General features: G+C 31.1%; 1 protein-coding gene across 1 annotated transcript in view; it reads right to left on the bottom strand.

Annotated features, from left to right (window-relative positions):
• Positions 1-524: 524 nt before the first annotated feature.
• The window catches only part of LOC139522700 (mitochondrial inner membrane m-AAA protease component AFG3L2-like), a 36,774-nt gene continuing 23,219 nt past the window's right edge, over positions 525-14,079 (bottom strand). The window contains exons 16-19 of the mRNA XM_071316170.1: positions 8,031-8,150; positions 6,286-6,483; positions 1,561-1,675; positions 525-1,028 (exon numbers count right to left, since the gene is read on the bottom strand). Of these exons, the coding sequence (XP_071172271.1) occupies positions 922-1,028; positions 1,561-1,675; positions 6,286-6,483; positions 8,031-8,150 (540 nt within the window). The 3' untranslated portion in view covers positions 525-921. The remainder of the gene's footprint in view (positions 1,029-1,560; positions 1,676-6,285; positions 6,484-8,030; positions 8,151-14,079) is intronic.

The following is a 14,079-nucleotide window of genomic DNA, read 5'->3' as shown; positions in this document are numbered from 1 at the left end:
AGCAATAGATTGGATGTATTTCATGTGTGGCATGAATGCAAGGTGTATATGTCTGTCTTGCAGATATCCTCTGAACTATTTTTCATAGTTGGTCATTGGACAATATTTAGTTTTTGTGATTTGGTCAATTTCTCAGATACTATAAATAGCAGGGGGACAGTTTTTTATGGTTCATTAGTGAATGTTAAGCTTTCATGGTTTTGTCAGTTTATCAGATACTATAAGCAATAAGTCAAATATAGTATAGAATGATAGCAGTATGTACATGATGTCTGGCAGGATTCATATGACCCTGACCTTATTTTGATGGATCATTGGTTAGTTGAGTTTTGTGTAATCAGGTTTGTTCCTCAGAAAACATACACACACATGTATAACACATCATCTGGTTCATTGGATATCTAATAAGTTCTTTCAACTAGATGTAGATATATCTAGAGAATAAAAACCTTACTGTACTTTATTGTTTGTACTTATAAAACACAGGAAAAGAAGAGTTTGAAAAATAATTTAAAAAAAATAGATTTTTTTCAAAAAAAGTTTTATTTTTTTTACTATTGCCTTTACAAATGAAAGATACGAGTCTTGAAAAACAGTATTCATTATAATTTCTGATGAACATTAATCAGCCTATTACAACTATTGTTTTCAGACTCTTATTGCAATAGTATGACAATAATCTGTAAGAATAAGTTTCATTCTCCACATTAATTCATTAATTAAGTGAATAAATATACATAGTTGACAAATGAGTTTGTAACATCACATAACATGTTTGACATGTATCAAGTTCTTGCAGTTTATGTATGTTAAGCATCATCTGAGGTCATCACAGATCATCCAATCAAATACTGGTTCCAATGGTCACATGGTTATCATGTGACACTTATAATGAATGAATCACACAGCTATTATGACTAGTTAAGAAGATGGTGTTGGCTCGGTCTCTGTCTTAGGGGGAGGGGCTTGTTTCTCTTTATTCCAACTTTTTAAGCCTTCTGGTAATGTGGTGTCTTCTTCAAATGATCCTAGAATGAGAACAAGAGGATTTTAGATTTTGATTTAATTTTAATTTAAATGTTTAGATTTGTTTGTTTTAACCATCAAAGCATATTATGATAATATTAGGGTAACAGGAAGTTTCATGGAATTTTTTTATTTATCAAAGCAGAGTATAAGTATACAAATTTATTTATTTTTTGTTATGGCTTAAATCTTTGCATTGGTATGTTATACATAGAAATCTCATATATTTTCAATACTTCTCTCAATTAATGATTTACTTGTTAAGTAATAGTTCAAAAGTCAAAAAGGCAAACATTACTCTAATATACAACTTTTATATCATTACAATGAACTGCTTTGTTTAAAGACTTTCTAATTGATCTGATGTCTTATTTATGTTCCAACTGTAAGTGCTCTCTTGGACAGCACAAAATTTATTAAATATGAGAAACCTGACTGACAAAATAACCGAATCAAAAATGTTTTCTATAAACATGATAAATGACAAATTAAAAATGCAAGGTTGTTATTTCTACATTTCTCTGATATACAGACCTGTTCCTTCTACAAATTCTTCATAAGTTGATTTCTCTGCAAACGGTCTTTTACCAAGTAATTCTACCATGTCATCTTTATCTAACTTTTCTTTCTCTAAAAGTCTAAGTGCCACCTGCAGTTGGTAGAATTATATATTATAACTACAGAGCTATAATGTACATTATCTTTGCTAGGATTCAGTCTAAACTTTCTTTATCTTAATGATAGAAATAAAATTGAGAACGGAGAAATTTATACAACAATGTTACATTGAAATTTAAAACTTGATCTTTTTTTTATATATTTCTCTAATTCTTTAGATTAGATTTTATATTTTTCCTAACCTGTTGAATATTTTTTATTAATCAATATACATGTGGTTCATTTTATCTTTGATGTTCATTAGTCTAATTTTTTTTATGTCATATTTTCTTGCTGTCTTCTGATGATTTTAAAATCACAAAAAAGGCCAATAAGAAATTCTAAAACTTTCATTTAGTTTTACATTACATTTCTTCACTCCTTCGATATTTAAATTTTAAAAATACTTGCAACACTTGAAAAGCCTTGTGGTCTCAATTTGTCTAGAGCAGAAAAATATTGTAAAATACTGTATGAAATGGTAGAATCTATATTTCTCTAATTTTTGTGCTATTTTCACATTTCCTGACCGGTGTGAGAAAAATATTTCTCCTCACTAGTGAAAAATCTGTTCTCGGCAAATGATTAGTCGAAATTTGATTATGACGTCAAAATGTTTTGTTTTCTTCTGAACTTTCCTATTGTGACGCCATGAAAAAAGGCGGCAATGCCTGATGACGTCGCATATAAAGAACACAAGTTTCTGAAAATCTTTGAAAAAGAAGGATAAAAATCATTAGAGAAACAGATTCCGACACTATAACTCGTGTATTACGATATTTCTCCACTCTCGACAGTTAAATTTTAGTTATTTAAAGAGCTCGGCAAGCCTCGCGCTTTAAATAATAAAATTTAACTGTCTCGAGTGGAGAAATATCGTAATAAACTTGTTGCAGTGTAGGAATCTATATTTATTAAGCCTCGATATGTCCATGAGATATTTCCAAAGGACTAAGATGTAAACAACTGTTGTCTCTAAAATTATTTCTCACAAGTTTTGGTTTGAAAATTCTTCTTTCAAGATTAAGGAAATGGACCTTAAGATTGCAAATGAGACAACTATCAACTTAAAACCTACAGTGTAAACAACTACAGGTCAACATTTAGCCTTCTTCAATGAACAAAAGCCAATAACCATCTTGTATTTTATCCCATTTTGTTTGTGACTGTATACCTATGTCAAATAAAGCTAAAATGTCTATCTTTATAATTGATTGAAATAAAATGGATATGGGCTGCTGTAAGTTAGACAACAGTCTCTTAAAATATTGAAATTATGTGAAAATATGGCATTATCAAAGATAACCTCTAACTTACATCTACTTGCCTCTACAAAAAAACTATGCAATGTCCTAAAACGAAATACACAAAGAAGGGGAATTTTTTTATATTAATTTAACGTGTTTGTTTATAAGCTATACTTTGTACCTTTTCTACGTCATCTTTATACTTTGTGAGTAGATGGTATGTTCGTTTATAAGCTATACTTTGTACCTTTTCTACGTCATCTTTATACTTTGTGAGTAGATCGTATGTTCGTTTATAAGCTATACTTTGTACCTTTTCTACGTCATCTTTATACTTTGTGAGTAGATCGTATGTTCGTTTATAAGCTATACTTTGTACCTTTTCAACGTCATCTTTATACTTTGTGAGTAGATGGTATGTTCGTTTATAAGCTATACTTTGTACCTTTTCTACGTCATCTTTATACTTTGTGAGTAGATCGTATGTTCATTTATAAGCTATACTTTGTACCTTTTCTACGTCATCTTTATACTTTGTGAGTAGATCGTATGTTCGTTTATAAGCTATACTTTGTACCTTTTCTACATCATCTTTATACTTTGTGAGTAGATCGTATGTTCGTTTATAAGCTATACTTTGTACCTTTTCTAAGTCATCTTTATACTTTGTGAGTAGATCGTATGTTCGTTTATAAGCTATACATTGTACCTTTTCTACGTCATCTTTATACTTTGTGAGTAGATCGTATTTTCGTTTATAAGCTATACTTTACCTTTTCTACTTCATCTTAATACTTTGTGAGTAGATCGTATGTTCGTTTATAAGCTATACTTTGTACCTTTTCTACATCATCTTTATATTTTGTGAGTAGATCGTATGTTTGTCATCTTTATACTTTGTGAGTAGATCGTATTTTCGTTTATAAGCTTTACTTTGTACCTTTTCTATGTCATCTTTATACTTTGTGAGTAGATCGTATTTTCGTTTATAAGCTATACTTTGTACCTTTTCTACGTCATCTTTATTCTTTGTGAGTAGATCGTATGTTCGTTTATAAGCTTTACTTTGTACCTTTTCTATGTCATCTTTATACTTTGTGAGTAGATCGTATTTTCGTTTATAAGCTTTACTTTGTACCTTTTCTATGTCATCTTTATACTTTGTGAGTAGATCATAAGTTCGTTTATAAGCTATACTTAGTACCTTTTTTATGTCATCTCTATACTTTGTCATTAGATCGTATGTTCGTTTATAAGCTATACTTTGTACCTTTTCTATGTCATCTTTATACTTTGTGAGTAGATCGTATGTTCGTTTATAAGCTATACTTTGTACCTTTTCTACGTCATCTTTATACTTTGTGAGTAGATCGTATGTTCGTTTATAAGCTATACTTTATACCTTTTCTACGTCATCTTTATATTTTGTGAGTAGATCGTATGTTCGTTTATAAGCTATACTTTGTACCTTTTCTACGTCATCTTTATACTTTGTGAGTAGATCGTATGTTCGTTTATAAGCTATACTTTGTACCTTTTCTACGTCATCTTCATACTTTGTGAGTAGATCGTATGTTCGTTTATAAGCTATACTTTGTACCTTTTCTACGTCATCTTAATACTTTGTGAGTAGATCGTATGTTCGTTTATAAGCTATACTTTGTACCTTTTCTACGTCATCTTAATACTTTGTGAGTAGATCGTATGTTCGTTTATAAGCTATACTTTGTACCTTTTCTACGTCATCTTTATACTTTGTGAGTAGATCGTATGTTCGTTTATAAGCTATACTTTGTACCTTTTCTACGTCATCTTTATACTTTGTGAGTAGATCGTATGTTCGTTTATAAGCTATACTTTGTACCTTTTCTACGTCATCTTTATACTTTGTGAGTAGATCGTATTTTCGTTTATAAGCTATACTTTGTACCTTTTCTACGTCATCTTTATACTTTGTGAGTAGATCGTATGTTCGTTTATAAGCTATACTTTGTACCTTTTCTACGTCATCTTTATACTTTGTGAGTAGATCGTATTTTCGTTTATAAGCTATACTTTGTACCTTTTCTACGTCATCTTTATACTTTGTGAGTAGATCGTATGTTCGTTTATAAGCTATACTTTGTACCTTTTCTACGTCATCTTTATACTTTGTGAGTAGATCGTATTTTCGTTTATAAGCTATACTTTGTACCTTTTCTACGTCATCTTAATACTTTGTGAGTAGATCATATGTTCGTTTATAAGCTATACTTTGTACCTTTTCTACATCATCTTTATATTTTGTGAGTAGATCGTATGTTCGTTTATAAGCTTGACTTTGTACCTTTTCTACGTCATCTTTATACTTTGTGAGTAGATCGTATTTTCGTTTATAAGCTATACTTTGTACCTTTTCTACGTCATCTTAATACTTTGTGAGTAGATCGTATGTTCGTTTATAAGCTATACTTTGTACCTTTTCTACATCATCTTTATACTTTGTGAGTAGATCGTATGTTTGTCATCTTTATACTTTGTGAGTAGATCGTATTTTCGTTTATAAGCTTTACTTTGTACCTTTTCTATGTCATCTTTATACTTTGTGAGTAGATCATATGTTCGTTTATAAGCTATACTTTGTACCTTTTCTACATCATCTTTATACTTTGTGAGTAGATCGTATGTTTGTCATCTTTATACTTTGTGAGTAGATCGTATTTTCGTTTATAAGCTTGACTTTGTACCTTTTCTACGTCATCTTTATACTTTGTGATTAGATCGTATTTTCGTTTATAAGCTATACTTTGTACCTTTTCTACGTCATCTTAATACTTTGTGAGTAGATCATATGTTCGTTTATAAGCTATACTTTGTACCTTTTCTACATCATCTTTATACTTTGTGAGTAGATCGTATGTTTGTCATCTTTATACTTTGTGAGTAGATCGTATGTTCGTTTATAAGCTATACTTTGTACCTTTTCTACGTCATCTTTTTACTTTGTGAGTAGATCGTATTTTCGTTTATAAGCTATACTTTGTACCTTTTCTACGTCATCTTTATTCTTTGTGAGTAGATCATAAGTTCGTTTATAAGCTATACTTAGTACCTTTTTTACGTCATCTCTATACTTTGTCATTAGATCGTATGTTCGTTTATAAGCTATACTTTGTACCTTTTCTATGTCATCTTTATACTTTGTGAGTAGATCGTATGTTCGTTTATAAGCTATACTTTGTACCTTTTCTACGTCATCTTTATACTTTGTGAGTAGATCGTATGTTCGTTTATAAGCTATACTTTATACCTTTTCTACGTCATCTTTATACTTTGTGAGTAGATCGTATGTTCGTTTATAAGCTATACTTTGTACCTTTTCTACGTCATCTTTATACTTTGTGAGTAGATCGTATGTTCGTTTATAAGAGGTCTTGACTATTTCCCTGACTTCCTGATCTATCATCTGAGCTGTTTGTTCACTGTAAGGTTTATCAAACGACATCTGTCCTCTCTCCTCAGGCATCTCGAAAGATAACTGACCTATTTCTTTAGACATTCCAAAAGTGACTACCTATAAAATATAAATGACCGATTTCTTTATTCATTCCAAAAGTGACTACCTATAAAAGATAACTGACCTATTTCTTTATTCATTCCAAAATGGACTACCTATAAAAGATAACTGACTGATTTCTTTATTCATTCCAAAAAAGACTACCTATTATTACAGTTTATCATTTATATACTTTGTGGGCTCTATTTAAAATAATAATTGGATCTATTAATTACAATAAACTATAATATACGGAGAAGTAAAATTGAGAATGGAAATGGGGAATGTATCAAAGAGACAACAACCTGACCATAGAAAAAACAACAGCAGAAGGTCACCAACAGGTCTTCAATGTAACGAGAAATTCCCGCACCGGAGGCTTCCTTCAGCTGGCCCCATAACAAATATATACTAGTTCAGTGATAATGAACGCCATACTAATTTCCAAATTGTACACAAGAAACTAAAATTAAAATACTACAAGACTAACAAAGACCAGAGGTTCCTGACTTGGGACAGACACAAAGGTTTGGATCCATTAAAACGTTTAATACCGCTGCAAATGTTTGCACCTATCCTAAGTCAGGAATCTGATGTACAGTAGTTGTTATTTGTTTATATAATTTATACGTGTTTCTCGTTTTTTTTTATTTTTATATAGATTAGATCGTTGGTTTTCCTCTTTGAATGGTTTTACACTAGTAATTTTGGGGCCCTTTATAGCTTGTTATTCGGTGTGAGCCAAGGCTCTGTGTTGAAGGCCGTACATTGACCTATAATGGTTTACTTTTAAAAAAAATTGTTATTTGGATGGAGAGTTGTCTCATTGGCACTCATACCACATCTTCATATATCTATAGAATGTATCATGTGAATTTAAATCAAGGTAGAGAGGTTAGACACGGTCACTTCATAAATTAGAAATAGATAATACAGAACATATAATTAGAATAAATGGGTAATGTGTCACCGGAGACACAGATGATCCCCCAGTTTCATATCATATAAATTTTTAAAGGGACTTCACTGAAGAACGGTAAAAGTGATGCTACCCAAATTTGATATTGAACTGAGTTTTGCAGTAAATAGTTTTGTTATAAGTTTCGTAACATTTGGTTGAGGCAAACCTAAGTTAGAGAACAGAAACACAGAAATTCAAACTGTATTTTTTGGTAATAAGCATTGTGTATAAGTGTCATAACATTTGATTGAGGAAAACTAAAGTTAGAGAATAGAAACCAACTTTGGGACGTACATAGACGGACAAGGGTAAAGCTTAATGCCCACTATGATATGGCGCATAAAAAAAATGTCATCATGACCTGAAGAAAAATTTAACAATTCAGAAATTTTTAGTACCAAGAAGAATCTTCTTGATACGAATATAACATACTAATGGAGGGATACTAACACTTCAGATTGGTTACTGTTTGACACCCACTTAAAATCAATTTAAAGTGCTAAAGGATGGAAACATACCTTCAGAGTCGTCAAAAGAATCAATAAGGTACTATTGACATAAATGGTATTAGTATCAGAGTGCCATTATACAGTATAATTTGTACCTGTGAGTAGGCATTCTGTGTAACTTTTCTCAGATCATCTTGTGCACCAGTTGTTATTCTGCCAAAAAATATGTCCTCCGAAGCTCTCCCTCCCAAAGTCATACACATTCTGTCTAATAACTGGAATAAAGATAAAAACAATGGAAATTGTAGCTCTCCCTCCCAAAGTCATACACAATCTGTCTAATAAGTGGAATATAGATAAATACAATTTTATTGTTTTATACTGTATACTATATATTATCCCAATTGTGATATCATAGATCAATTAATTGGATTTAAACCTCTTTCATTTGTATACATATACTGTAAATCAGGGATCTCCTTGGAGGAAAATTTAAAGATGGAGATATTGCTGACAGGACTCACAAGACCATTTTTCATAAATAAAATATTTCTAAGGGGCATAACTCTGCTTAAAAAAGTTGATCGACCACCATTTAAGAACTTGTCAGAGATATTTCTGATACTAGACCTATAGTATAAGTTTATAACCAGATGCCCCGCAGGGCGCAGCTTTATACGACCGCAGAGCTTGAACCATGAACGGTTGGGGCAAGTATGGACACAACATTCAAGCTGGATTCAGCTCTAAATTTGGATTGTGATTAAATAGTTGGCACAGCATCACTGGTGGTAAGCGGATGGTCGTAACTTAAAGTTACGACCATCCGAAGATGGAAGACAACTCTAGGGATAAATTTTTCTTTTCCGATTTTCGTGCAGTAAAAGAATGTTTCAGTAAAACTGCTTGTCTCATACATACTAATCGTCAGTGCGTTGATATTGAAACAAAATTTGATACATAAAAACATTCCAATTTTCGTAAAATGATCATTCAATAATTCGAGCATGATGGTTGTAACTAAAAAAACAAAATTGTTCAGGATGGTCGTAACTTAAAATTGTGATGCTCGTAACTCTTTAATAAATAGGACCTAATAAGACAAGTCAAAAGTTTTAAACGTGTCTTTTGTTATATGAATATATTATATGATATATTTGTGAAGTTGATTTCGCTAAATGATAAAAACTAAAAGAGGTGAAGAGAGGGATACCTGTAAAGTGCGAAAGGAAAGAAAATTGGAACGAATCGAAAACAAAACCCAATACAAAATGAAATAACCAGTCACTGTTACTTTAAATATAATGTATAAAATCAACCAAGAGGCAACTAATTATAAACTTTTAAGTTTAATAACAATATAAATTTCTCAAAAGTGGAGAATTCATTTTAACACACAGCTCTGGTTATGATCATTCTTAGTTACGAATTAAGAAAAGGCGCTTTTAACAAATTTGACATCACATAAAAAAGCAGTATCCTGATTTATTTTCTTTATATTTTGCATGTATTGAAAAGATAAACTTTTTAAAAACAAGTATGTACCTACAAGGTGGAATTTAAAAGAAAAATCTACAATTCAAAATTGATACTTTAAGTCGAAAGAGCATAAGTAAGGAGTTAAAATAACGTTATGGGGATCGTTGTCGAGACAAGACCATATCCGCGAATTCGCAGGTCCGTAATCGAATCAAACAACATACATCTTATTCTTAGCCTGGATTTTGAGAAGTCGTATTGTCATTTGGTATATAGTCAAGCTGATTATAAGGTGCAAATTCGAAGTTCAGGTATAATTATTACCCGTGGTTTTAGAAAATTCTGAATACGCCTATTGGTACCATGCTATCCGCTATACACCTTTGTCTTTCTTATGGAAAATACCATGAACCCTGGACCACAGGTTTTTTATTCCCAATTCACAAAGGGAATGATGCATCCGATCTTAATAACTATCGAGGAATTACAATTACTGATTCATTGGGGAAGCTTTTTAATAAGATACTTGATACACGTCTTTGTAAATCCTTAGATAAATATCATATTATTGATGAGAGCCAAATTGGGTTAACCAAAAAAAAAAAAAAAAAAAAAAAAAAAAAACACGACCATCTGACCATATGTTCATTCTAAAAACTATTATAAATAAGTATTGTAATACAAAAGAAGGAAGTTTGCCTTTTTTGTTGATTTCCAGAAGGCTTTTGATACTGTCATTCTCCCAGGGATAAAACTTTGAATATAGTAGAGAGTATAGTAAGAGATCTCTTTAGAACTTTAGTTGGAGTAAAACAAGGATGAAGTTCCTGATTGTGTTTAAAGTTCCCCTGATCCAGCTGTTGTTTATCTACGACCAGCGTATTCTTTACTATAAATATGCTGATGATCTTGCCATTTTTTCAACTTCAGCAAAAGGACTTCAAAGTGAACTTGATGGATTAAGATCAGTGTTTGAAAATTAATCCCAATAAAACCAAGATGCTTGTATTTAACAAGACAGGCAGACATATCAAACATGATTTTTATTTTAATAACAGACTTATTGATTGTGCTCAACATTGTAAATATTTAGGAATAACTTTTAGTGCATCTGGATTTTTTTCCTTCGCTCAGAGAGAATTGTATAATAAGGCGTTAAAAGCCTACCATAAGCTACGCAAGGACTTTTTGTCACTGAATCCAAGTTTAAAAAACAGCCTTCATGTTTTTGAGCATACAATAAAACCTATTCTCTTATATAGTACTAAAATTTGGGGATATTTCAACCCTTTCAAAAAAAAAAAAAAATCTATGACTACAAATGTAGATCAGGCTTATCCTAAGATTCTTTCGGAAAGACTACGCATTGAATTTTGTAAACATTTACTTCGTGTTACCAAAAGAGAAACACATTTTGCCAATCTTTCTTAACTCGGTAGATTCACTCTGCATTTTGACATTGCAAAGTCTATGATCAGATACTGGCACAGGCATGACAATTTGGGATCATCTTTCCACTACTAGAGGAGCCATATTTAGAGTCAAAATTACTACACGAGTTAAAAAAATTCCTTCACAGTATGGATCCTTAAACTTCTTTATAAAGAATATTAAAGGAGTTAGCAATTTACATTGTTTACTATATGCTGATGATAATGTATTGTTTTTGAATTTCAGCAAAAGGACTTCAGCAAACAGTATTCATACATAGCTTGTAGCCAGGATAATATTTAAAAGATAGATCTTTATGCTTCAACTCAGCATGCTGGTCTTTTAAATCCTGATTACATTCATTCAATATAAACATATAACATAAACATTATTTTCAACCTGCATATGTATGTGATAGTTGCCGCAGTACATTTAGTTCTACCCTGTAATATTATCTTAGCTACAAAGCTGGCTATAAACTACTAATATTTGATCTTACTCTAAATTCAAAGCGTGTATCATTGTAAAATATATACCTGCATATATGTATGTGATATTTGCCGCAGTACATTTAATTCTACCTTTTAATATTATCCTGGCGACAAGCCTGTCTACAAACTACTGGTAATTGATCTTACTCTTAAATTCAACGCGTGTAGCATTGTAAAATATCTCAACCTTATTCATACTTTCTAGGTTAACACAATGTTCATTGGGACACCATGGATTAAGTTTTTATTATGAACCAATACTTAGAACAATTATCAATGATATACCGCAAGATCGTCATGTAATCGATAAAAAATAAAGACAACACGATAAAAACACCACGCATTTGTGGATTTTCATTAATCATGATTCACCAAAAGCCGAATATTTGAAAGCCAATGGTTTATAAAAACTGCAATAGCTGATTAAAAATTAAAGAAGACTGTTCAAAATTGTACGTTCAATAATTTCACTTGCCGACATGATTGCACGAAATAAAAAGTCGTAAATAAAAAAAAATCTGAATGCAAATATTCAACAATTTTATGCCTTAACGTACAGTAAAAATTTATTAATACTCAACCCTAACATACTATTTGGCTTAATGCAAGTTGATTAGTTTTCCCTGTTTCTCCTAAATGATGGTCGTTTGGAACATCAAAAATGTGTAATTGATAATTCTTTAACTTAATTTCTGCATACCATTATCAGAGTAACAAATGAAATAATATTTTTTGTAGTAAACTTTATATAACAACTGAGTTTATTAACATGGTTATGCATTTGCACAGTACTTTTAGAATAGCTTGATAAAAGTTCATCTAAATACTTGAGTTACGGTCATCTTTCAAAGTTACGACCATCTTGTGTCGGTTACGGCCATCATCCAAAATACTATAGTTGACATTACGACCATCACAAGTTAAAGTTACGACCATCATGCTCGAATTTTTTAATGACATTTTTACGAAAATTGGAATGATTTTATGTGTCAAATTTGGTTTCAATAACAACACACTCACGATATGTGTTTATGAGACAAGAGGTTTGGCTCAAATGAACCTTTTACTGCACGAAAATCGGAAAAGAAAAACGTATCCCTAGAGTTGTCTCCCATATTCAGATGGTCGTAACTTTTAGTTACGACCATCTGCTTACCACCAGTGAGCATAGGTTTCTGACACAGAATGAATGTGGTCTAATGAATTTTAAAAAATTTTTTTGCCTTTGAGCAATTCACTATGCTGTTGAATATTAATCCTCTCAAAAAAATGTTTGAAAAAATTTTCTTTTTATTTATGAAATCTGGAATGAGAAAAATTTAATCCCCCCCAATTTTTTTTCACATCCCCCTTTCCCTTATTCCAAAACTGATCTCAATTCAAATTTCTTATGGAGTTTGCAACAATAACTACTCATTTAAATACATCATCAAATATTAAAATGTAAAAAAAGGTGCTTGTTATCAATGAATGGTAAAGATTGTTTTAATCTATCAGTTGGTAGTAAAAGTGAATATACATTGTATATTGTATAAAACAATGATTTAAGTTGATTCAACTACTATTCTGGACAAAGAAAGATAACTCCAATTGAATATTTCTTGCTATTGCACAATATTGTGCAATTAGATATTTCTTGCTATTGCGCAATACTGTGCAATTGAAAATACTTGCTATTGCACAATACTGTGCAATTGAAGATTTCTTGCTATTGCACAATACTGTGCAATTGAAAATTTCTTGATATTGCACAATACTATGCAATTGAAGATTTCTTGCTATTGCTGAATACTGTGCAATTAAAAATTTCTTGTTATTGCACAATACTTAATATAATAATTTTGGATCCTGATTTGGACCAACTTGAAAACTGGGTCCATAATCAAAAATCTAAGTACATGTTTAGATTCAACATATCAAAGAACCCCAAGAATTCAATTTTTGTTAAAATCAAACTTAGTTTAATTTTGAACCCTTTGGACTTTAATGTAGACCAATTTAAAAACGGGACCAAAAATTAAGAATCTACATACACAGTTAGATTTGGCATATCAAAGAATCCCAATTATTCAATTTTTGATGAAAAAATCAAACAAAGTTTAATTTTGGACCCCGATTTGGACCAACTTGAAAACTGGGCCAATAATCAAAAATCTAAGTACATTTTTAGATTCAGCATATCAAAGAACCCCAAGGATTCAATTTTGGTTAAAAAACTTAGTTTAATTTTGGACCCTTTGGACCTTAATGTAGATCTAGTCCAATTTGAAAACGGGACTAAAAACTAAGAATCTACATACACAGTTAGAATCAGCATATCAAAGAACCCCAATTATTCAATTTTTGTTGAAATCAAACTAAGTTTAATTTTGGACCCTTTGGGCCCTTTATTCCTAAACTGTTGGGACAAAAACTCCCAAAATCAATCCCAACCTTCCTTTTGTGATCATAAACCTTGTGTTTAAATTCCATTGATTTCTGTTTACTTATACTAAAGTTATTGTGCAAAAACCAAGAATAATGCTTATTTGGGCCCTTTTTTGGCCCCAAATTCCTAAACTGTTGGAACCAAAACTCCCAAAATCAATCCCAACCTTCCTTTTGTGGTCATAAACCTTGTGTTTAAATTTCATAGATTTCTATTTACTTATACTAAAGTTATAGTGCCAAAACCAAATGTCTTCGGACGACGACACAAACGTGATACATGTACCAATATACGACCAAAAAATTTTCAATAAAAATTAGACAAGAATTGTACCTGTAAGAGCACTAATAAGACCAGATTGATGGATAGGCGGAC

This window comes from Mytilus edulis, chromosome 5, assembly GCF_963676685.1.
Source record: "Mytilus edulis chromosome 5, xbMytEdul2.2, whole genome shotgun sequence".
In the NCBI taxonomy this organism is placed as follows: Eukaryota; Metazoa; Mollusca; class Bivalvia; order Mytilida; family Mytilidae; genus Mytilus; species Mytilus edulis.
Note: the sequence above shows the minus strand (reverse complement) of the source record. Positions and strands in the feature narration are given on the sequence as shown.